Here is a 23048-nt window from a genome sequence, read left to right on the forward strand (position 1 = left end):
GATGGATGGACCAGCTCACCAATCTGGCTTTCTGCCCCTGGTATGCGCACGCACCCTGTAATGTTTGTAAACAGGAAACCCGTCTATATTAATCTTATATATATGTCAATGATATTAGGCTCGTTCGAGATGAGCCAGATCTGCGCAGAATCGATCACCGGTGATCGCCGCCCAATGCATGCCGGTTAGATTTGTGTCCGACTTGATCCCATAGACAGTATAAGCTTGATCCCGACTTGCTCTGACGTCATGCACACGTGGGCAACGATAATCACAGGAGACCAAGGCGGCCGCAGTTCTGAGACGCAGGTAGCGCCATAGACATAAAGCGCAGTTGCTTTTCACCAACTGCAAGAGCCAGGCGGACGCAGGTGGACCCACTGCATGCTGGGAAACGCCGGCCTCTCAGCTGATCGAACAGCTGATTGGTTCAGAATCAATTCAACATGATGACGTTTTATGTAAACTTTTTATTGATTTTGAATCGGAGGGATTTTAAAGGCTATTTGTCTGATTTAAAGGCTTATTATGTACAGAACACATGTAGTGAGGCTGATAGTGATGTTTAGAAGTCAGAGAGACTAAATCTGTTCAGATAACGGATCATCTACAGTGTGTTGTTAATTAAAATCAGCAACAGATCACATGTAGAGCATTTTGACAGCTACTCTGTGTAGGATCTGATATATGGGTCTGATAACATTTTATTAAATCGGAATCGGACCACAGTGTTTGTGTCACTTCCTGTTCAGCCTGAATGCTGCTGGAATCAGCTGGAAAACTGTCCGACTTGAGAGCGGACTTTTGTCACCGCCCCCAGCTGCTGCCGCCTGCTCTCGTCTACTTTACAGTCGAGGCGCAGTTCATCTCGAACGAACCTATTAATACAGACTATATGGTCAAACTGCGACTGTGCAGTAGTTTTGTTTAAGTCGCTCGCTGATGACGTAGCAGAGAGAGGCGGTGCGGGTTTGCCTATTGGGTTTGCCACGTCGGTCTCTGTGCAACGCATTTACACTGTTGCTTCTGAAGCCCGGGGCTAACTTTTAAAGCCGTTTTTATGCGTTCAACCGGAGAGAAAGCGACCTTCCAGCCTTGTCGTAGCCCGTCGCCACACCAGTGCAGCCGGGAATATTGAAGCTGGAAGGCGGAGAAAATGCTAGGTGCTGTCTGGACTCGTCAGGCTGGAAGCCACATAACTGACTGATGCATCCTTGTTCACTTCTCCCCCCCGTGTGTTGTGTGAGTAACGATGGCTTTACGGAGATTTAATGAAAAACTGTCTTGGCTAAAAACAAAAAAAGCTAGCGTTACCTACAAGCTTACATCTTAATGTTTTAACGTTTGTTAAAGTGCGCTCACAAGTTTCAATGTGTGTAACATGACAACGCTGCTGCCTGGTGTCACGATTCAGACAGGCTGCTTCTGTGCATGTCTTAGCAAGTCTTTGCTAAAAACACAGTCCAAAATACACGTCAGCCCAACACAGCTTCATTTTAAACATACGTTTCCCACCCTGGTTAGTCGCCTGTTAACAGTGGCGAAAAAAGTATTCAGATCCTTTTTAACTGTTAAGTAAAGCACTAATACCACACTGTGAAAATACTCCACTAACGTTACATGTACGTTAACATTACAAGTCCTGCATTCAAACCTTACTTCAGTATAAAAAAAGGTAACTACTTAGCTAACGTATAAAAAAAAAACAGTAGGCCTACTCACTGTGCAGTAAAATGTTCCCTGGCAGTGTTTTATATTATAGGTGATGTTTGTGGATTAATATTACTGATGCATGCATGTGTAAGTTGTGTTTTACTGCTGTAACGTTAGGTGATTAAGGTTGTGCTAATTTTTCGTCATTTTATACTGTTTAATCTACAGCAACGCATCACATTGTGTAATGTTCATCATGTTTGCAACATCGCTGTCCTGTAAGAACCACGTTCAAAGCCTACTTTTCATTAGTTTAGAAAAATAGCCCTGTTTTCAGCTTTGTGACTATGCATTTCATCCAAATGGCTTTTTTTTAGTAGTTCATTCAAATTATTCTTCGGTTTATCACAAACATTCATTGGAGATGTGTGGTTTTCACTGGACAGGAAAAGGATGAAAACAACAAGCTATGAGACAAATGTAGTGTAGTAAGATGTACAACATTTGTCTCTGAGTTGTAGTGGAGTAAAAGGATAAAGTAGCCTAAAATGAAAATACTCAACCAAAGTACAAGTACCTTGAATTTGTACTTAAGTACAGTAGCTACTTGAGTAACATGTACTTAGTTAATTCCCCACCCACTGCTTTTGAACACTTTTTAAAAGGACTTGCGTTAAGAGGAAAACTATAAGCGTGTTCTTCTCCACAAAGTACCATCCTGCAATCCCTCCACTGTAGTTCATTTTCTAGTTCACAGTTCCTGTTTTCACTTTTGACTGTGTGTGTGTGTGTGTGTGTGTGTGTGTGTGTGTGTGTGTGTGTGTGTGTGTGTGTGTGTGTGTGTGTGTGTGTGTGTGTGTGTGTGTGTGTGTGTGAGAACGGCTGTTTCCTGTTGAAGATTCATTAATATTAGCGCTGCAGACTGGCCACAGAGCATGCTCTACTATCATCTCCATCGTGGTTCTGATCATAAAGGAAATGTTGATACACACGGAGGTTGGATGTTATCTGGCTCTGGTTTGTGTTTCATTTTAGGAGCCTATCACTGGCTGATGAGGTGGGGTGGGACTATAACCCACTGAGCAGTGATGATAAGAAAAATGATACAGTAGTATTTTATGGCACAAGCACAGATGGGACTTATTTTGCTTCTTAATTACTTAGCCTACATTGTAGATTAATCTGATGCTTATTTTCTGGATAAATTAAGTCATTTTCTCAAAGTGTCATAAAATATTGGGAAAATGTAATTTACAAGTTTTCTGAGTATTGTCCAACCAAGTGACATCTTTTAAATTGCTTGTTTTGCCCGACAAGATCCAAAATCCAAAAATATCCCATTTACAATGAAATACAATAAAAGAGTAGGAGCACATTTGAGAAGCTGCAACCAAATTGTTTTGGGCACTTTTGCCAAATTATGAATCATTGACCGAAATGGTTTCTATTTTTATCTAGTAGTCATTTTATTTTTTTTTTAGCCACCAAGTTAAAAGTTTGGAGAGCTACCATGTATCAAATATACATTTCCGCAACATGATGGGTTTGTTATCTTTTAGATTAATCAGTTAGCCAAATGACAGGAAATGAATCGTCAACTGTTTTGATAATTGATAAATTGTTCCATTCAAACATCTGCCGGTTCCAGTTTCTCCCACATGAGGATTTGTTGCTTTTCTTTTTCACATATGATAGTAAACGGAACATTTCCGTAAGTTTTGTACAGATAAAACAAGTAATTTGAATAAGTCATGTTGGACATTGTAACTATTTTCAAACATTTTAGAGATAAAACTCCTCATTATTGATGAATCAAGAAAATAATTGGCAGATTAATCGAAAATGGAAATAATTGTTGGTTGTAGTCCTCTCAGCTTGTAGCGTTAAACCATCTCACTGTGCAACAAATCAACTTGCCGTGTAATATCAACTTGTAACAAACGAATCATCATACATTGATATGGTACCTTTTCATCCTATTCCTGTCTGTCTTCTATTTATTGTTAATAACATACCAATATGTAAATCAAATAATTAGACTATGGGGGTCTCTTCAGGCCAACTGTCTCTCATTAACAAGGTTCTAGACCTTTTTTATTATGTTTCCTATTTTTAACATTACAACTTTTAATTAACATAATAATTAACCATAACAACTAAACAGACGTGTTGTAGCACTACAGTGTATTGATTAAAAAAAATAGAATGACTCAAAAAGATATCTTTTTTTGAGTATGAACCAAAAGTGTTGAGAAAAAAAAATCACTAAGCAGGTCCTTTTTACAATAAATTATTCATAACCTTCCACAGCTGGACTATACGTGTTTACATGTCTATGATAAGGAAATAAGTGTGAAAATGTTTTGAGAGTGAGACAAAGTAAGAGCTAATTAGTCTTATGAACAACAGCTGGTTTGACGTGTTGTAGAAGTTCAGGTGTATTCTAATAATAACAACAACAACATAATTAGGCTAATGGCTGCGTGCCATTTCCGCGTGTCAAGAATATTGTTCATGCTGGGCGCCCGGATAGCTCAGTTGGTAGAGTGGGCGCCCATATATAGAGGTGTACTCCTCGACGCAGTGGGCCCGGGCTCGACTCCGACCTGCGGCCCTTTGCTGCATGTCATTCCATGCCATTCATACATTTGTACTTGTAGTCTGGGAGCTGAGAAGAAGTTCAGGTATCTTCCTCAGGTCGTGTTTTGGCTGACAGGATGTCAGTTATAGTATTTGACAGTCTCAATGAACACAGTGAAAATATTCCGTATAAAGTGTCCGCTGACAGTTCTAGCACTGATGTAAACAGTGTTTCCTCTATGTTGATTTGACCGTGGCGGCCCCCCACGGCAACATTTCCGCCCCCCCACAGTATCAGAAACAGGGCTGCGTTGTTAGAGTGCATGTCAGAGAATAGCGCGGTCACTCGGCAGAAAAAGGGAGAGGAAAAAGAGTCGCTGTCCAGATGATAAGCCAGTTGAGATTGTGTGTGTGTGTACGTTCTTGAGAACTGTAAGTCGTATAATAACTTCTGTTGTCAGTTCATTTAAGCCTGGTCTTGCAAATTTAAATTAAGTTAGCTGGTGATTTTTGTTGTTTGTATTCTTCACCTGCGAGCTAAATTGCACGAGGCTGTTGATTCGATATAATAGCGATTGCTCAACGCCCTCACCCACGTTTGTATTTTAGGTGCATTATTTACATGCTGAAGTAGCGGACCAGACCTGCCCCCACTGCTAAAAAAAATCCTAAAGGAAACACTGTAAATGCCTCAAAAGATGCATTAGCTATTGAATGAATACCCTTCATCAGTCATTTCATCTAGACGTACAGTACACTTAACAATTTGTCCTTGCCTCTGCAAACACCTCCAGGCAATTGTTTTCCCAATACGAGCTTCAGCAGGCAGTCTGCATATAAAAGGGTCAACTGCTCTTGGTAGTTGTAGATTTGGTGACGGCTCTGCGTTGCCACCAGGAAGGCTTTTGGGATGGTTCTCTGATTTGGTAGCAGTGGTGATAAGTGGATCTTTTTTTGAAGAAGTGAAACCTCCGTGGGGAAAGCTAAGTACTCTTCAGTCAGTGCGTGTGTGTTTTTTAGGCTATCCTATACAAGGGTCAGTGACAAATAAGGGTTGGGCAGATGAAAAAATGAAAAAACTTTGAAAAAGATTTTTTGAAGGCATCCTTGAGTTTCGTTAAAATGTATATTTTGTGTTATTGTACATTTTATTTCATTTGAAATAGGATTTTCACCATTTTTTTTAACAAAGGTAGGACCAAATGGACCTAAAATGTCAATTGGTGTAACCACAAAGGAATGATTAATATTTAATATTTCATCCACTACATTGTTTGTGAGTGCACTCATACAAATATAACTATTACCTATTTCCAAATTTCAGCCAAAAATAGATTTGATTAGGATTACTTCTAAATTTAAATTATATTTGTTATTGCAATATCAAGTGGTAGACGTGCTGGAAACATTTGTTTTCTAAATAATCTTGGACAAATTGTGTAAAAAGTCTTAAAATTGTGTTTCTACAGTGGAGTAGAGTATTACATTTTATCAAACATAAATTTACCTGCACATTATCATTTTTTCAAGAAAAATACTGGTTACCCCATTTGACACAAACCAGTTACACCACCTGACGTGATGCTTGTAAGTGACACTAAACTACTGAACTTGGCATTTAATTTCATTTCAATGACAAATATTTAAATATATTATAACTCATTAGATTAAATTAAACAACTAACATCTTAACAAATTGTGTGTGAACAGTATTTGTGTGTGAGAAAGAGGTAGATAGATGAAAGAGAGGGGAGAAGCAAGTCTGTTTAGGGTTGTGCATGCCCTTTAACATGTTTACAGGTAAAGAGCTCATATTATGCTTTTTGGGATGTCATAGGTGTACAAAGTGAAAAAGCCCAAAGTCCCCCCCAAAGGGACTTACCATCTCCAACAGAAAACACTGTTCACAAACTGCTCCAAACAGCTCTATTGTAGTCCAGCCTTTACTTCAGAGACAAACGTGGTCACTTTGTAACACACGCTATAATGCTCACCTAGCTGCTAGCGTGGCACGCCCTCATACTCTGCTTCTGACTGGCTAGTAGTCCTTACCTAGCTACTGCGCATGTGCGACTCCCAACAAAGATGGAATAGAAGTGAGATCTCATTCTGTAGCTAAAACAGAGAGCTAAACACACAGGGTGAAAATAGGAGCTGCAGCAATGTGCAGTACAATAAAAATATGGTGTTTTTTGAAAATTAAACCATGTTAAACTATTCTGGTACAACCTCTAAATGCAATTATTAACCTGAAAATGAGCATAATATGACCTCTTTAACTTATTCTGGTGCATTTATCGAATTCAATTTGATAAACTGCATTTTTTCAATGGCATTTTTAATATTTAAGTAACATTTTATACTTAAATAATCCTTGAATTTTTAGGTATTTTAAAGTTGCTGTTCTTGTAACACATTAGAGGTCACAGTTCAACTGCCTCATTCTGTGTTATTAAATTGTTAAGAAATTATTGTAAAATTGCAATGGAATGATATGGAAATTTTAATTTAAGGGTAAAACTTTTTTTTAAACACTAAGGCCTTGCACTATAATGACTTAGCCTAGCCAAGCTAAATAAGCTATCTTAATTAAGTGTTGGATAAATTACCACCACTTTTAAAAAATTCAAACAAAAACACATACAAATAGTTCTGAATAGTATTAAGTTCATATAACCTCTTGGACCAGTAACTGAACTAGTTATATTTGAAAAGATTGGCCAAAAATTGAGAGGTTTAATAGGAGTCAAATGGTGTAACCGGTTACACCATTTGACATTTCAATGTAAAATCAAATTAGTCAGGCATTATAATGGACACATATATCAGCATATGGCCTTGGTGTAAATAATCAAAACACTGTTTTTACACTAAATACAAATATTTATTCAACATAATTTTTTTCTATGTTTTACTTGGGTCATACCATTTGACATGTGAACCAAAGAACTGAACTTAACCTAAAAATGTCTTATTAACTTATATTTATCAGAGAGTTATTAACCTTGTGATGCAGCAGTTATGCTGATCAGGGGTCCTTTTCTCTGATGTAACTTCCTGTCATGTGGTCTTCTTGCTGATTTTAAGAAAAATGGCACCTTAAATGGTGGTTACACCACTTGACATTTCAGGAAGCTAGCATGACTGACAGGATTCCCTAAATTATTAAAATAAATATCAGCATCATTTTAAAATATATTGGAAATATGTATAATAACCTTTAATTTACGTTAATGCCCAAGTAGTTAATGGGATCTTTTATTAAGAAATTTGACCTTTTTTAAGCAAGATAAAAATTTTAGTACAAAGTTTTGACGGTTAGACCACTTAGACATTTTTGCCATTAATCGCCAATTATTCTCTTAAAATTAATTAAAACCAAACTCTTTAAAATATGTCCTCTAAAAAAGTAGGTATTAATGTAATTTGTTTGTCTTTTTTTTAAATTAAATGTATTTAAATTTAATTTAACCTTATAGACACAAAAAAATGTGCGTCACGTCATTGACCCACAAACGAAACCGATTGTAGAACCAGTTACACTAGGATATGAGTGGCTCACAACCTCTGCGAAATAGTTTCCTGGGGAAACCCCTGGCAGGTTTGTGAGGGTTGAAATGTATTGCTGGCTTAGTTTATGTCATGTTGACATGTCATTCCTTTCACCTGAAGTGGTTTTGATAAAGGCTGATCAAAGCCATGCCAAACCGACAAATGGTACAATATTGACATCTTTACATCTTCAAACCTCCGTGAATGAGTTAACATGAATGTGTTTGTACGTTTCAAAGTGCAGAAGATTCTCATGCTGAAGTTTCGTCGTTGGCTTTTTCAATGAGACCCCTTAACTCTGTTTTCTATGTTTAATCCAAATGATTCAGCAGTGCTAAAGATCAGTTTGCTCTATTGTTCATTACCAACAGTGGCGGTAAAATATGTCTAGCCTAAAGCCCAGTATTTTAAGTTTTGTATTGCATATCAGGAACATGACAAGTCTTGCAAAAAAGTTCCATTAAAGTGGATCCTAGCTCCTAGTATAGAATAATCAAACGTCAGTTTAAAAAAAAAATAAAAAATATCAGAAAGGAAAAACCATCTCATTGGAAAAACTGGAGCACCGGTGCAGTGCTCAAATATCCTTCCCCAAATTATCTTCACTACTGTTTACTTACTACATGTGTACACATCTAATTTAAATTGACTCCAGGGTGCTGTAAATGTTGATTAGGCCTCAGGTTTTGTTTTTTTTTCATCTCTACGTGTGACTTGTATGTTTGATAATCTGTGTACATTTCTCATTCTGACTCTGTCTTGTCTTTTGGGTTTCCTCCTCAGTGGTCTGGCTGTGGTACATGGTGGCTCATTGACGAGAAGGGGAGGAGTGCCAGTGGCTGTTGGTTGGTGGGCGGCGTCCGTGGTTGCCACGGTAACTGGCGACCATGCCAGGAGGTCGCAGGGGTCCCAGCAGACAGCAGCTAAGTCGCTCTGCTCTGCCGTCCCTGCAGACTCTGGTTGGAAGCAACCTCGGCAATGGCATAGGCCTCAGGAGCAGGTGAGCGCAGGCGATATGTTCATCACCCGTTACACTACCCACAATTTGTGATTCTGATCAGTCTGTAGACCAACCCTATGCTTTTATGTGGTGGGAATTTCTGTTAAGTAAAGGCTCACAAACAAGAGAGCCTTTTGCGTTTTATTGTCACGTTTGCAAACGGGCAACAATCAACCTTCGACCATGTCTCAGGCTAAATGCGCATAAAATTTTGTCATACAGGCAGTTTATATTTAGTCTATCAAAACGCCTCCCTGAGTGGGTGACTGTAAGTTATTGTTGCTTAATCAGACAACCTGAAGCTGCTACATTTGATATGATACAGACATTTGGCACACAAGCTCTGTCCTTGGAGATAATGGTTTCTGCTTGCCACAGTAAAACACAATAATTTCATAGAAGGGATAGTTATGTATTCAAATTTAAATTCTCAATACATTTTACCCTGTAGATCTTGCAAAAAGAAAAAGCTTTAATCCTCTTTGTTGTCCACTTAGATGGAAATTGTTTCAGAAACTATATTCAGACATGCTACAAAAGTTCTGTAGCATCGTAGGCCTTTTATTTGCTTGTATATTTTTTTCAGTAGGAAATCTTCCTAAATTAGTATTAACTAATGTTGTTTTGGTCATTCTACCTAGAGCTGAACGATCTGATCAATTTTAATCAGAAATCTTTTGATTATCAATTGAACATTCTCTGTTCTCAATATATTTGAGTTTTGGACTGCTTAAAACAAGACATATGAAGACTTTGCATTGGACTGTGATGGACCTTTTTCACAATTTCTTGACATTTCACTTATTATAAGACTAATGAAGCAAAACCTGCAGACTAGTTCAGGCAGCCAAATCGAGTCTGCATGCTCGAAGGGCATACTTTTAAATTCAAACGATTTAAAAAAATAACTTACCCATAACGGTTCATCATTGAATCAATTGACTGTTTAAATGTCCAATTGTTAGCTCTTATCCTCTTAAAACTGTCAGTTTGCCCTAATAGTTATTTCACTTGGTTATTGATTGGTTTGGGATGATATTGATGATATCCACAAATAGAGCTCTATGCAGAGCCTGGTAGGTGGTACTTGAGCTCTCGCAGTTAATGTTTGAGAAGTAGCAAAGTGCAGCAGGTGTGATGTGACACAGACATTGTTCTTTGTCTTGTTGAATTGATGTCTGTGTGTCTTCTTTCAGGAGCAGTAACGCGGTAGGTCTGTCTGCGCCCCCTATTTCGGCCCTCATTACTCCGGAGCCGGTCCGTCACTCGAGGATTCCCGAGCTGCCGTTGGACAGCAGCCTGCTGTTTGAGTTCCTGCTCTTTCTTTATTTGCTGGTGGCGTTGTTTGTCCAGTACATAAACATCTACAGGACGGTGTGGTGGTATCCATACAGCCACCCTGCTGCCTCTACCTCGCTTGTAAGAAAACACGCACACACACACACTTTAATCATCTCTGTTGTTACTGGCAATCATTGCTTTTTTTCTTAAAGGGTCTCTTCTCGACATTTTGAAACAATAATATAGCAGTAAACAAATCTTTGCTATGTAAAGAAGATATGGGGAGTAATGGTGTCCTGAGCAGAGAATGAAGTGACGCTCTCTATGCGAGCGACGTCTGTATTGTAATCTGAGCCTCTCTCTTTTTTGTTTTGATAGCATCATCTATTGATAGTTTGACCCGGCCCACGTTTTTTTCAATATTTCGAGAACAGCCCCTTTAGCTTTAAAAATTAAAATCCCACACTAACCCTAAAAATAGGCCTCAACTAAATTTTTTTATTTATTACGGTAGTACTTTTGAATATTAAAAACTTGAGTGACATCTGTAGTGTAAACATTCTGTAGTTTAGCTTTTTATTGTTTTTCTTTTTTAACTTTAAATTACTGCTTTGCAATCTGTAGGCAATTGTTTTTCCTTCACTTTAATCTTTTTTTTTTATACAATAAACTCCAATGAACCATATTTTCTTGGAGCAGGAAAAACAACATGGGGGGGGGGGGGGTATGGAGTGAGAACCAACCTTTTCTATTTTTTATTTTTTTTAAATGGAAATGGTAAACACCAAAAATGGTGAACATTAGCCTGAAATGTTTTCTTTTTGGTGATGGATCTCTTGAAACTTAAAAATTGACACATTCGTTCAGCCACTGCACACACAAACGCTGATTTGTCTATCTCCATAACAATTTTTTATTGTTCAGGTCTAATTCAATATGTACAATTCATGAATGTTTTCATGGAAAAATCTTTTCTAATTGAACAGAACTTTCATCTAATGGACTACCACCTGGCCATCTTCATCACTGTCATGTTGGCCAGGAGGCTTGTTTGGACTATAGTTTCGGAGGTAAACACACAGACCTGTATATACGTACAATCAGCTGACACATCTTAGTACACATAGCACCTGTAGAAATCAACCCCACCGATGTCTTTCTGGTAACTGTGAGTGATGGTTTCTCATCCAGGTGTCTCAGAGCAGCGGCAGATCGCTGCTCCACTACGTGGTTCTCATCGCAGCTCGACTCAGCCTGCTGACCATGTGTGGCTGGGTGCTCTGCTGGACACTGGTCAACCTCTGCCACAACTACTCTGTGCTCAACCTCCTCTTCCTGGGATACCCGTGAGTCTTTAATAGCGCTCCCCAACCCTCTGAAGGCCAGGATGTGTATAAGATGTCACCGACCGCATCTCAAAGCAACAGTGTTTATACCTTTTTTTAATACCTGCTCTGCACACTTCCCTTTGTACAGTCGAATTGTCCCATTTTACAGAAGTTACAGGAAATGATTAACCCGAAGTGCCAAATGGTTTGTTACGCAGAGCCATCTGAGAAGCCGACATTAGAAACTGTTAGAAAAGGGGCAGGCACTCTCAAGTAATACTTGGCAAGTGATTGGTCGAACCATCTGTCTAATCAAACTATTGACGAAGCCAGTCAGGAGAAGAGTGAAAACATCATCACAAACATCATTGTGTCGTCACATATACCTAAACCACGCCGTGTCAGCTGCCGTGAAGAAATGATCGACTGCAGCCTGATTCCTGCATCGTAAAGATGTTTATTGATCCGATAAGCATTTTGTTTGAAGCACAGTGATGCTCCGTACCACAATACCAAACTGTCAGATTAACACCTGACCCAGGTGACCTAGTTACGGTGACCTCAAACTCTAAAAGTAGTGATTAAAAACTCTATTTAAGTTTGATTTCTGTTTTGTTTTGATTCTGTGTGTGCCAAGGAGGTCAGGGACTGAATCGTATGCCAAACATTGCTTTCATACACCAACCATCACATTGCTGTCGTGGTGCCAAAGTGGAAGAAAAGACCTAAACTTAAACTGTGTAAAACACCTAAAACTAACGAGACGTTTCCTTTAGGCAACAACACATCTTTCTGGATATTAACCAGTTTTAAAAACTAAATGATTCATGTAGCTATTAATCAGGGGATTCACAGTGATACTGTTATAGTGAGCATGTTAATGTTTTGTTTGTTTTAATGTGTGTGCAAATGGAAAAGGAAGTTGTGGACCCACCCTCCCTTAATGTGTCTCATTTTAAATATGCATGATGTTTTCACATCCTACATCTTCCATTTCACCCGGCCATCATTTGAAAAACTAAAATGCGCTGCTCTGTTCTTTTGTCCTGGTTTGCTCAACGCCCTCCTTCCATGCCAGATTTGGCGTGTACGTCCCGCTTTGCTGTTTCCATCAGGAGGGAGGGAAAAGCCAAACTGCACCGGCGGACTGCGATTACCCCGCCAACCACCAGCAGACCGACCTAACAGAGACCCCAATCTTTCGACCGCGAGACTTCCTCTTCCTGTTGCGTGAGAACCTCAGGGAGCAATTTTCCAGCCCCCCGCACATGCCTACGCACACCTGCCCACCACACACACACTCCCACACACCAGAGTTGATTCGGGCAGAAGTGGAGGAGCTGAAGAGCGACTTCAACCGGCGGATCAAGGAAGTGCTGTTCAACTCGCTGTTCAGTGCTTACTATGTAGCCTTTCTGCCGCTCTGCTTCGTTAAGGTTGGTATCGAGCTGTCATTTCGTTTGCATTTTAATTTTATTGATTTAGTTTATTGTTGTCATTACATCATTACCCCTCATGTTGCGTACAGTTGTGTGTGTGTGTGTGTGTGTGTGTGTGTTTTCTTTTTTTAAGGTAAATTCACCCATCCTTTCACTTTACTCTAATAGAGCACCCAGTACTATGACATGCGCTGGTCATGTGAGCATCTGATCATGGTGTGGATCAATGCGTTTGTGATGCTGATGAGTCAGCTGCTGCCCCCCAGCTACTGCGACCTGCTTCACCGCTCTGCGGCTCACCTGGGCCGCTGGCAGAAACTGGAGCACGGCTCATACAGCAACGCACCTCAGCATGTGTGAGTGCCACTTTGTGCACACATTAGTACACACACGCACACAGACACATCAAGGTTTAAAAATGACTGTTAATGGTTTGTGATGTAACTGTGATGTTGCAATGTTTTGCAGGTGGTCAGAAAGTACCATTTGGCCTCAGGGGGTGTTGGTACGACACAGTCGATCTCTTTATAAGGCGGTCGGAACCTATAATGTCGCTCTGCCCTCTGATGTTTCCCATGCGAGGTTTTATGTGAGTATCTGGACTTTAGATCATACTGACAGTGGATGTAACTTGTACATAATTCATTGTGACGAGGGTGGACGAAATAATTTACAGCTTTACAATATAATACGACAAACTACACCGTTGTAGAATTGGTTTCCTGCAACCTATGCAAGCATAAAATACACCACCTCACTTGAAATAAACACCACCCTTGCCAACGTCAGCAGAAATTATACTCTTATCACATAGCCACATATTTAACAAGTTAAACTGATTTATACTTGTGTGTTAAAGGAGACCTATTATATACAGTTTTCAGGTTCATACTTGTATTTTCTGTTTCTACTAGAACATGTTTACATGCTTTAATGTTAAAAAAATACCTTATTTCTCTCATACTTCCCATGGCTGCTGCACCTGTATTCCCCCGTCTGTCTGAGACGCTCTGTTGGAGTGCCCGCTTCTTTAAGCCCCCCCTCTCGAAAAAGCCCAGTCAGCGTTTCCGCATCTCCGTGTCTCTGCATCTGTGCTCTGCTATTGCTGCCTCTGTACAGCCCGTGGAGACTGACTGCAACAGAGTCTATAGCAGAAATGTGACCCAAAATCTGAGAGAAATTAACATCAGTAGCCATGATTACAGGTTTCCCGTTAGCAGGTAGCTACAAATGACAGGGTATGTAATGTGCCTGCCTGGAGCAGATGACCATATATAGACAACCTGCTCCGTATGACATGATACGGAACCGCAGTAGAAAAAACTGTTGAAACCGGAGCGTTCAGAACAGCGGGAAATCTAAGGTTTTTGACTCACAGGGATTGCTTTTACATACATTTACCTAATTATTTGAAGCTTTGGCTACATTTAATGTGAACATCCGCCATTGTAACATCATAGATATGACAGCAAGCATTATAGGTCTCCTTTAAGGGCTTATGCACTACCTGTGGCAGCTGCATGTGTAGGCTAGACTCAGAATCAACACTGTTTTTGACGCGTGCCTCCTAAAAAGTGTAACTACAGGTCAGGCAACAGCGGCCATGCAGATGCCACGTGTGATTGGTCAGCTTGGGCTGTTTGTGTTTCTCATACAATTACATACATTCCGTTGTCTTAGATTGTTTTTCACCAACAAACCTTTAACAAAGGCATCCCCACAGCAAACCCTCTCTGCTCACCGAACCCCCGCTCTCCATCACAGTTAATGAAACATGGTAAATACGGTGACAGCACGTAATAGTCTCTCTTGTCACAAAGTGAATGAAACCATGTAATCATAGCTAGTGCAAGTGTTTTATTGCACATTTTATTGTGTCCACCCCCTGCATATTAAATATTTATATCTTTGATCTTCTATACTCTGTAATTTCTTCTCTCTTTTCTTCCTGTCTGTTGGTCTTCCAGTTCCTGTTCCACAAGCCATTGCGGATCCTGAACCTGCTGATCTGGATCGAGTCCAGTGTGGTTTTGTACCAGTTATACTCTCTGCTGCGCTCTGAGCGCTGGAACCACACTTTGTCTCTGGGCCTTATTCTCTTCTGCAACTACTATGTCCTTTTTAAACTGCTCCGAGACCGTATTGTGCTGGGCAAAGCCTACTCTTACCCTCTGTCCTCCAACAGTTTGGGGCTCAAGTCGCAGTAAAAGGCTCGGCACAGTGAGACCTCACCTACAAACTCTGGATGTGGAGGGGAGACGGGTGGAGGTCTGGTAAAGTGGAGGACCGGAGGGTTGATCAGCGCTCACGCTTGGAGGTTAAGGGACAGACTGTGAACTCATAATCTTGTTTTGATACGGTTCTATTTTTAATGCAATGTTTATATATACCTATTTAAAAGAATATTTTTATTTTGTATACTATTTCGAGTTACGCCGGGCATTACCACACTGAAGACATTAGCATGTTGTGTTATGCTGTTGACAGGGAAGTAATGGAATGCCAGGAGGTGACTTTCACCAAAGATATTTTAAGTGCCGGTGGCCAATCACAGTTTGAACTTGGCCTCTGAAAGTTGGTTAAACCAGACGAGCGATTCAGAGCAGTGGAAAGGATTGTATCTGAGATGCTGAATCCTGATTGGGCTGTTCAGTTCAACCCTGAGGCTCTTGGAGCTTCAATCTAGAACCAGTTAAACTGATGCAGCTCTTTGGGGTAATGTTAGCAGGACGGAAACACCGTCACTGCTCTCAACATCTTCACCAGGAAGAATAGCTTTTAGCTTATGCTGAAGCTAATGGGGATCCAAATAAAACAAAAAAACAAAAGCCACGATTTCACTGGTGATTTTAGAGCAAAACTTCAACATTTCAGGAATATACTGGTGGAGAGTCTGTTTATCGAATATGATGCCACAACATGCAGGTGGTTAGCTTAATGTTAGCACAAAGACTGGAAACAGCTAGCCTGGTTCTGTCCAAAATTACAAAGTCTGCCTACCAGCACCTCTAAAACTAATTATAACTCTGTTTCCTAAAAACAAATTTAAAGATTAAAGTGTAAAAACATTTAGTTGAGGTGGTTATGTGCCAGACTATTTTCTTTTTTAAATTTTTTTTTTTGTGGCTCAGTGCAGTTGTCATGCACGATAAGTTGATCTGACCAAGAAATGGTATGGCATATTACCCCCTGTAACACAGCAAATTGTCGTTCTTACACGTATTTTTACTGCTGCCTGCAGTAGCTTCGACCCGTGGAATAAAACTTTCCTACAAACTGACTTGAGATCAGTCCGTAGGAAAAACACCTTAGGAACTCTCTTATCCACTGCCTCTGCAGAGAATGCTGTTTTCTTCCTCATTCACTTTTGTTACCGTTTTTTCACATCAGGGCAGTTACAGCACCAGTCTTTACAAACGTACACCAGAATATCAACAAGTGAGAGGGGACTGAAATTTGGCATCTTTAAACTTAAAGCACACTTAAAAAAAAAAAAAAAAAAAAAAAAAAAAAGCTTGACCCTAGCTGTTTTCATCTTGTCATACAGCCCTGTTGTTACTTAACAACCGTAACGTTTGAAGGGCTGCTGCTGTAACCAGGTGATGATTAAAGTCAACTTACTGATGTCTGACCACACTTTGACATGCTAAAAATGTTCTTGCTGTGATGTAGCGTATGACTCATTTGTGTTTTCTAAGGTGATCCCGTCAATGGTTATTTTGTTAAATTCTGGTGCCTAAATGCTCAAACCATAATGCTAGTAAGGGCCATACCACATCTGGTCCATCTCTATAGGGATTGGCTGTAGATGACAACAAATGTGACTAATAATAAATATGTCTGTTGGTACGTCCCAGAACCTAACCCTTCTCCCACTGGAAATGTATCATTGCCGTCACACTCTTATGTAGATATGACAGCAGAGGATGTATTAATAGTGATATCTTCATCAGTGATGAATGCAGATCAAAGGCTGGAGGGCAAAGACTATGGGCCCTATTTTAACGATCTAAGCGCACGGCGTGAAGCGCATGGCGCAGGTGCGTTTAGGGTGTGTCCAAATTCACTTTTGCTAGTTTGACGGCAGAAAAAAGGGTCCGTGCGCCGTACTTGGTGTCTTCATTAATTCATAGGCGTGTTTTGGGCGTAACATGCAATAAACCAATCGGTGTCATCTCCCATTCCCTTTTAAAAGCCAGGCGTGTTTGTACCTTGGCGCATTGCTATTATGATGGCAGATTTGCATCTAAATATTTTTATTTGTAAACGTGTGTGTATAACAAGCATAGTATGCGCACGCTGTGCACAAGCCAAGCGCATTCTACTAATTTGCAGTTAAAATAACAATGAAATGCTTTAGACCAGGTTTTTGTCGGTCAATGGCGCGATCACTTACTGCTGCCTCAAGGTAGCAATACGCCAAGAATTCACCTGAACACACCTCCCTGTAAGACCAGCACGCCCATGGGCGCAGGTGCATTTGCTATTTAAACGACATGGGCGCTGGACGAGAAATTGACAACTGCGTCGTTAAACTAGCAAAGATACTTGCATCGGTCTTTGCGCTGCGCCGCGCCACGCTGGTTACAAGATAGGGCCCTGTATGCGTCACCTCATTACCAGTTTATATTTTCTCAGTTACCAGAATGGTGTTACGAACTGGTTGCCTTGCATGTTGCCTTTCTGTTTAGTCACACCTGGCAAATATTCACTTACTCTCAAGCGGGTTCCTCTTTATGAGCCTCCTTTCCTTCACTGGCTCCAACCTGCAGTTGGTGCATAACTTCGGGCAGTATTAAAGACTAGCGTCAGAGCATGATTGACTGTTCAGTATTCAGATAAAAAGGCTTTTCTGTTGATTTTGATCAGTAGGTTCAAGTCGGAATAGAAAATCAGGGGATCAATATTTCCTGTGTGGTCGTGAGCTTCAGTCAACTTTGATGAGTGTAAATGAGGTGGAGAAAACTGCTTTTGAGATGAACCAGTGTGTACATCTGGATCGCTGATGAGAAATCTTTTGATTATACATACATGCCATACATGTGCTCATTGGTCTGCTTTGTCTCCTTGGTGCTTCGGTTTTGTCCGTGGTCATTTCTGCTTGAATGTTGAATGATCCTTCAACTGAATGTTGCTGTTGACTTGACATGTCTTTAAAGTTGGTAGCCTCTAATTAAGCACCATCGCTGAATTCTTTTTTTTTTTATTAATGGGTGTACTTGTATGTCACCTTTTAACTCAGCCTTATCTCAATAACACAGAGAGTAGACATTTAAGATGTCCTTTAAATCCTGCTCTGTCAGTTCTTACGTGAGTGTTGAGTCATCCTCAAGTGACACACATTCAGTCTTGTCTCTTTGTTTTGGTGAAACCCATACGATCACAGCTGGAGAAGAGGAATGAGATTTGGAAAGATTTCATGTTCAATCACCTGTTGACCACATTGCCCCAAAGTGTACTTGATCTTCCTCTAACCTAGCCTACATGAAATTTGAAGACAAGTTTTAAGTAAAATTGTTGGTAATGATGTTGATCTGTTCTTCGTTACTTATAAAAAAAAAAAGTGTCAAATTGAGTCGCAGAGTGTGTTTTCTATGTGCCATATCCCAGTATGCAGTGTCAGACTCCTGGTTGAACCAGTTGTTGAATGTGTTGCTGCTGGAGAAGTCATTAGAGCCTGGTCCTCATATTCTTCCTTCGCTTCTTACGCTGTTCAGTTTCCCCACAACCTTTCTGAAAATGCCTTTTAACATCTGAAATAAAACGAATGGTGTTTAAACAAAGATTGTGTTGTGTTAGGGATATGTTGTATTAAGCAGACGGAGAATCAGAAAATCAGAAAAAGATTTATTGCCAAGTAAGTAACACTTACTAGGAATTTGCCTTGTTATTTGGTGCATACATAAAAAGACAAGTGTGACCCGGTTGCTTATTTCTAATCACATTTTTCATTGCATTTCGCCACAGTCTTCAGTTTTTCAAACAAATAATGCAATTTCACAAATGTTAAACAGGGAGAGAGTAAAAAGTGCTTATTTAGTCCTGGGCTATATAGTCTGCATGATGTTGGACACCTGCAATGTTTTATCTTTGCCGCCAGAGGGAGCTAAGCATTAAAGTACAACCCTCAACAAAATGTGCTTCTTACAACAAGTAATCCGCAGCGTTGGCATCTGCAGTCATTTAATATCCTTCTGTATAACAAGTTAAATGCTCATTCAAAACACAGTTTATTTAGCTGAGAGAGTACACCAGGTAGAGAACTAGTGTGTCCACTGAGAGAATATATGATAGTTTGGAGAGAAACTGCACCTTTGGTTGCTGACTCATACATTCATCCACAAAAATAATTCTCAATAGAATAACAAGAGTTTTAACAGTGCAATCTTTAGTATTAGCACATTAAAAGGCTAGAATGTATGTTGAAACCATTTTCCCAGTCCTTCTCCGTCTGAGGGCCTGTTTTACATTAGTCCATGTTCAGATCTGAGGATGTTCCAGATAACTTTGTTATCTAGTCAAATGTTCCGAGAACCAGATAAGCCTGCATTTATTCTGCAAAACCACATGACCTTTCCCCAGTAATAAAAAAAACTAAGCATAAATGATATGAACTTGCCTTGTTTACATAGTGTCAATAGTGGATTTGCGTCTGTCAGGTCTGTATTTACAGTAATGGTATTGGCGTCTGAGAATGGGGGGCAACAAATAAAATGTTTATTTTGATGTTACATCAGTGCTACAAGTGGTGGGGTAAATATGTGAATTATGTGTGAGGATGTAGTGGGCCTATGGTTTCATAGGTATGCCTCTTACCCTTCTCGGCAGTCCACAAAGTTTCCTTTTATCCAGTAGCAGATCTGAGCGTATTTGAGAGGTGTGATTCTCACCGCTACATTAAATTCCTGAGACGCCCCTTGTCGCTCCACCCACTGATGCCCAGAAAACACGCCTATCACCTTCCGCTCCCAGCGCCGGCGCCGCCCGTCCCACATCCGGGCGTAGACTCCGGACCCGCTGGCACCGGGCTGAGCATCACAATGCTGGTACAGCAGGTCTGACGTCTCCTCGCCAGCCCGACAGAACCGATACACCAGCTTTCCTGGACGGTCATTATCAAATCCTGAGAAGTGGACTCGTCGACCTGGCAGCCTCTGAGCTGGGGGACTGACTCCTAACTTCATATGGCGGCGTTTGTGGGGTTTCTTGAGTTCAAGCAAAGCGTAGTCATAGTCCATCCCAATGTCATTGGCATTCCCTTTAATCCATCCTTTGGGCACATGGGTGCGCTTGGCTCTGATCCACTGGAACTTCATTTTGTCGTTGGTTGGTGGAGTGTAAGGAGCAGAGCCACCTTCAACATGGTTGGTGAAGTTCGAGGGAAGGTAAAAGGGAGAAGCGTGTGTGTCTCGTTGCTTGGTTTTTAGAAACCCAACCCGGAGCTTCTGGGCTCCTTTCACATAGTTTTTCCCATCATGAACGCAATGAGCCGCTGTGAGAACATGACGGTCCCCCACCAATGTACCAGAACACCCAGTGGACAGCTTGACAGCCACAGAGAATGGATATTTAAGCAGGAAGTTCTGCCCAGCAATGCTAAAACGCCCATCATGGCCGAAGATCTGTCGCTTCCTCCTGACATGTGACCGCTCAGCCTTCCCAGACGACCCTGAGGCGTAGGCCGGGCTGGTGTTAGAACTGGGGTCGTAGCCATAGATCCCAATGGCGGTCTCAGTAAGTTGACCATCAGAGTGTAGTGTCTCATAGGCCAGAAGACTCCGCAGGTCCCAGTAGCTCGGGCGAGGGGCCCTTTTGTGGCATTCTGGGTCACAGGGCGAGCTGACCTCCAAGCGGGCCGGAGACAGGAAATGAGGGGCTGATCGAGCCTCCGTCTGCTGTGGGAGGACCACAGGGACGCGCTGTAGAACCCACTGGGGACGGGAGGAGGAGGAAGAAACAGGGGGAAGGAAGAGGACGAATAAGAGGGACATAAACCTGTGGATGGACATGAGGACAGATCAGGTGAACTTATGTACTAAAGACCCATTCACGGTTAATAACCTCAAAACATTTCTGCAGAAGTTCTGTGGTTTTGTTGAACATGACCAAAACCAGCATCGTGGAATTATAATTACAACCACCAGTTGTTGTTTTTTTGTTTTTTTTTATCTGGGCTGGAATTTGGCAGCTGTAAACGTCCACGTTTTTAATGCTGTACATATGACCAATCAGGCATAGCTAGACGCTGCTGGAAACATTCCTGAAGTGGCCTGGGGATTTGCCTTATTAATAAATGAGTTATTATACATGAATAAAGATTTGAATTATAAACCCATTAAGATGGGTGACTTATAAGAAAAAAGAATGTCTGAGTAACATTTTGTTGCACTGAATATAGACTGTAGTTTTGTAAATGGGTTAGAGGTAATGAAGACTTTTTTTGTGACACATATGGGACTAGGCTAAAATATGTCATTAAGTGTCATAAAAGAGTGCAGAGATATAATAAAGTCATACACATACCATGACATAGCTGCATCTTGCAACTCCTAACACATAAATGTAAGGGCAGATTATTTATTTTAAGGGGAATAAGTATTTTCTGAAAATCATTTAGCACTGCATCACTACAATGTTACAGTAGAGTTAAGATGTATTTCTTGATTTACAAGTTTTCCGTTGCTTACAGACCTTTCTGACTTCTATAAATCCTTCCGTTACGTGCGGACGAATCGGACATAGAAGTGACTTACCGGGGGACCGCAGCCTGGGAGCGCATAGTTTGGCTTCTGCAGGTGAGCCGGTGGTCGAACACTAAGGGTAAAACCCGCGATGGCAGTTTAACTGGTGAGCACTCCTGCTGCAAAGAAAAGAGGCTTCTTGGCGCTTTTCTCAGGAACTGACGACTTTATTTATTCCGTGACAGTCTGGTCTGGAGTTTTCTGAAGGCAGCAGCCGGGTCGACAGCGAAGGAGTTGGATCATTGTGAGCTGCTGGAGGAGGCGGTCTGTCTGTCTGTCTGTCTGTCTGTCCGTCTGTCTGTCTGTCTGTCTGCGCTCACACTGTCACATCTGCCGACGAGAATATACAAAGTGAGTCCTCACCGACACGATGCATCACATCAATGCTGCTGCTTACCAATTAACTTTCGTTCCTCCTCCTTTCTCTTCGGATCAATAGGAAATAAAGTTAACGATGATTCAATTAGGTCTGAATTGTTTAAAAAGTTTTGTGCACTGGGTAGGCCTATTACACATCCATTGCGTTAAATGCGGGCTCCATTTAATTATTTCCTTTATCGATTAACCGGTTTTAATCAATTAATAGTTTTGTTTTCTATAGAATTTCAGTAAACAATGATCATGCAAGTTCACGAAAACCAAAATGACAGATTTAGTTTGCTTACTTTGTCTGAACAATAAAACATCTCCAAGGGATTCAATCACAATGTTCAACAAATAAATCTTGCAAATACTTGCATATGAAAAGGGGCAATTCTTTCTTCAATATATGACTAAAAAATATAAATACAGACTATTACTGTGGATAACTGAAAACGATTGATTTATTTTCTGTTGATCACCGTAATATGGTATTTTTTTTCTTACAAGTCCCCCATCTTAATGGGTTTATAATTCATATATTTATTAATGTATACAGTACAGGCCAAAAGTTTGGACACACCTTCTCATTCAATGCGTTTCCTTTTTATTTTCATGACTATTTACATTGTAGATTCTCACTGAAGGCATCAAAACTATGAATGAACACATATGGAATTATGTACTTAACAAAAAAGTGTGAAATAACTGAAAACATGTCTTATATTTTAGATTCTTCAAAGTAGCCACCCTTTGCTTTTTTATTAATAAGGGAAATAATTCCACTAATTAACCCTGACAAAGCACACCTGTGAAGTGAAAACCATTTCAGGTGACTACCTCATGAAGCTCATTGAGAGAACACCAAGGGTTTGCAGAGTTATCAAAAAAAGCAAAGGGTGGCTACTTTGAATGTTCATTCATAGTTTTGATGCCTTCAGTGAGAATCTACATTGTAAATAGTCATGAAAATAAAGAAACACATTGAATGAGAAGGTGTGTCCAAACTTTTGGCCTGTACTGTATATGAGTTACAAGGCATTAAGAAGAATAACTTGAGTTACAAGGTTGTGAAAACTCCCTTTCTGCTTGGTAATTATAAATGTTGGTAATC

At 40.4% G+C, this 23048-nt stretch overlaps 2 protein-coding genes across 2 annotated transcripts; one reads left to right on the plus strand and one right to left on the minus strand.

The window, feature by feature from the left end:
• The first annotated feature begins 843 nt into the window (after window positions 1–843).
• On the plus strand, window positions 844–16697 carry tmem39a (transmembrane protein 39A). The gene is made up of 9 exons (XM_028572787.1): window positions 844–1242; window positions 8569–8785; window positions 9982–10204; window positions 11053–11136; window positions 11258–11412; window positions 12473–12830; window positions 13002–13189; window positions 13302–13422; window positions 14801–16697. Exons 2-9 carry the CDS (start codon window positions 8673–8675, stop codon window positions 15038–15040), a joined length of 1482 nt encoding a protein of 493 aa, XP_028428588.1. The 5' UTR covers window positions 844–1242; window positions 8569–8672; the 3' UTR covers window positions 15041–16697.
• A 1963-nt stretch (window positions 16698–18660) lies between these two features.
• On the minus strand, window positions 18661–21944 carry LOC114552192 (serine protease 23). Its single transcript, XM_028572824.1, has 2 exons — window positions 21587–21944; window positions 18661–20828 (listed from the first exon to the last, which is right to left on the minus strand). Exons 1-2 carry the CDS (start codon window positions 21610–21612, stop codon window positions 19646–19648), a joined length of 1209 nt encoding a protein of 402 aa, XP_028428625.1. The 5' UTR covers window positions 21613–21944; the 3' UTR covers window positions 18661–19645.
• Between the last annotated feature and the right edge of the window lie 1104 nt (window positions 21945–23048).

Source organism: Perca flavescens, chromosome 1, assembly GCF_004354835.1.
Source record: "Perca flavescens isolate YP-PL-M2 chromosome 1, PFLA_1.0, whole genome shotgun sequence".
Taxonomy (NCBI): Eukaryota; Metazoa; Chordata; class Actinopteri; order Perciformes; family Percidae; genus Perca; species Perca flavescens.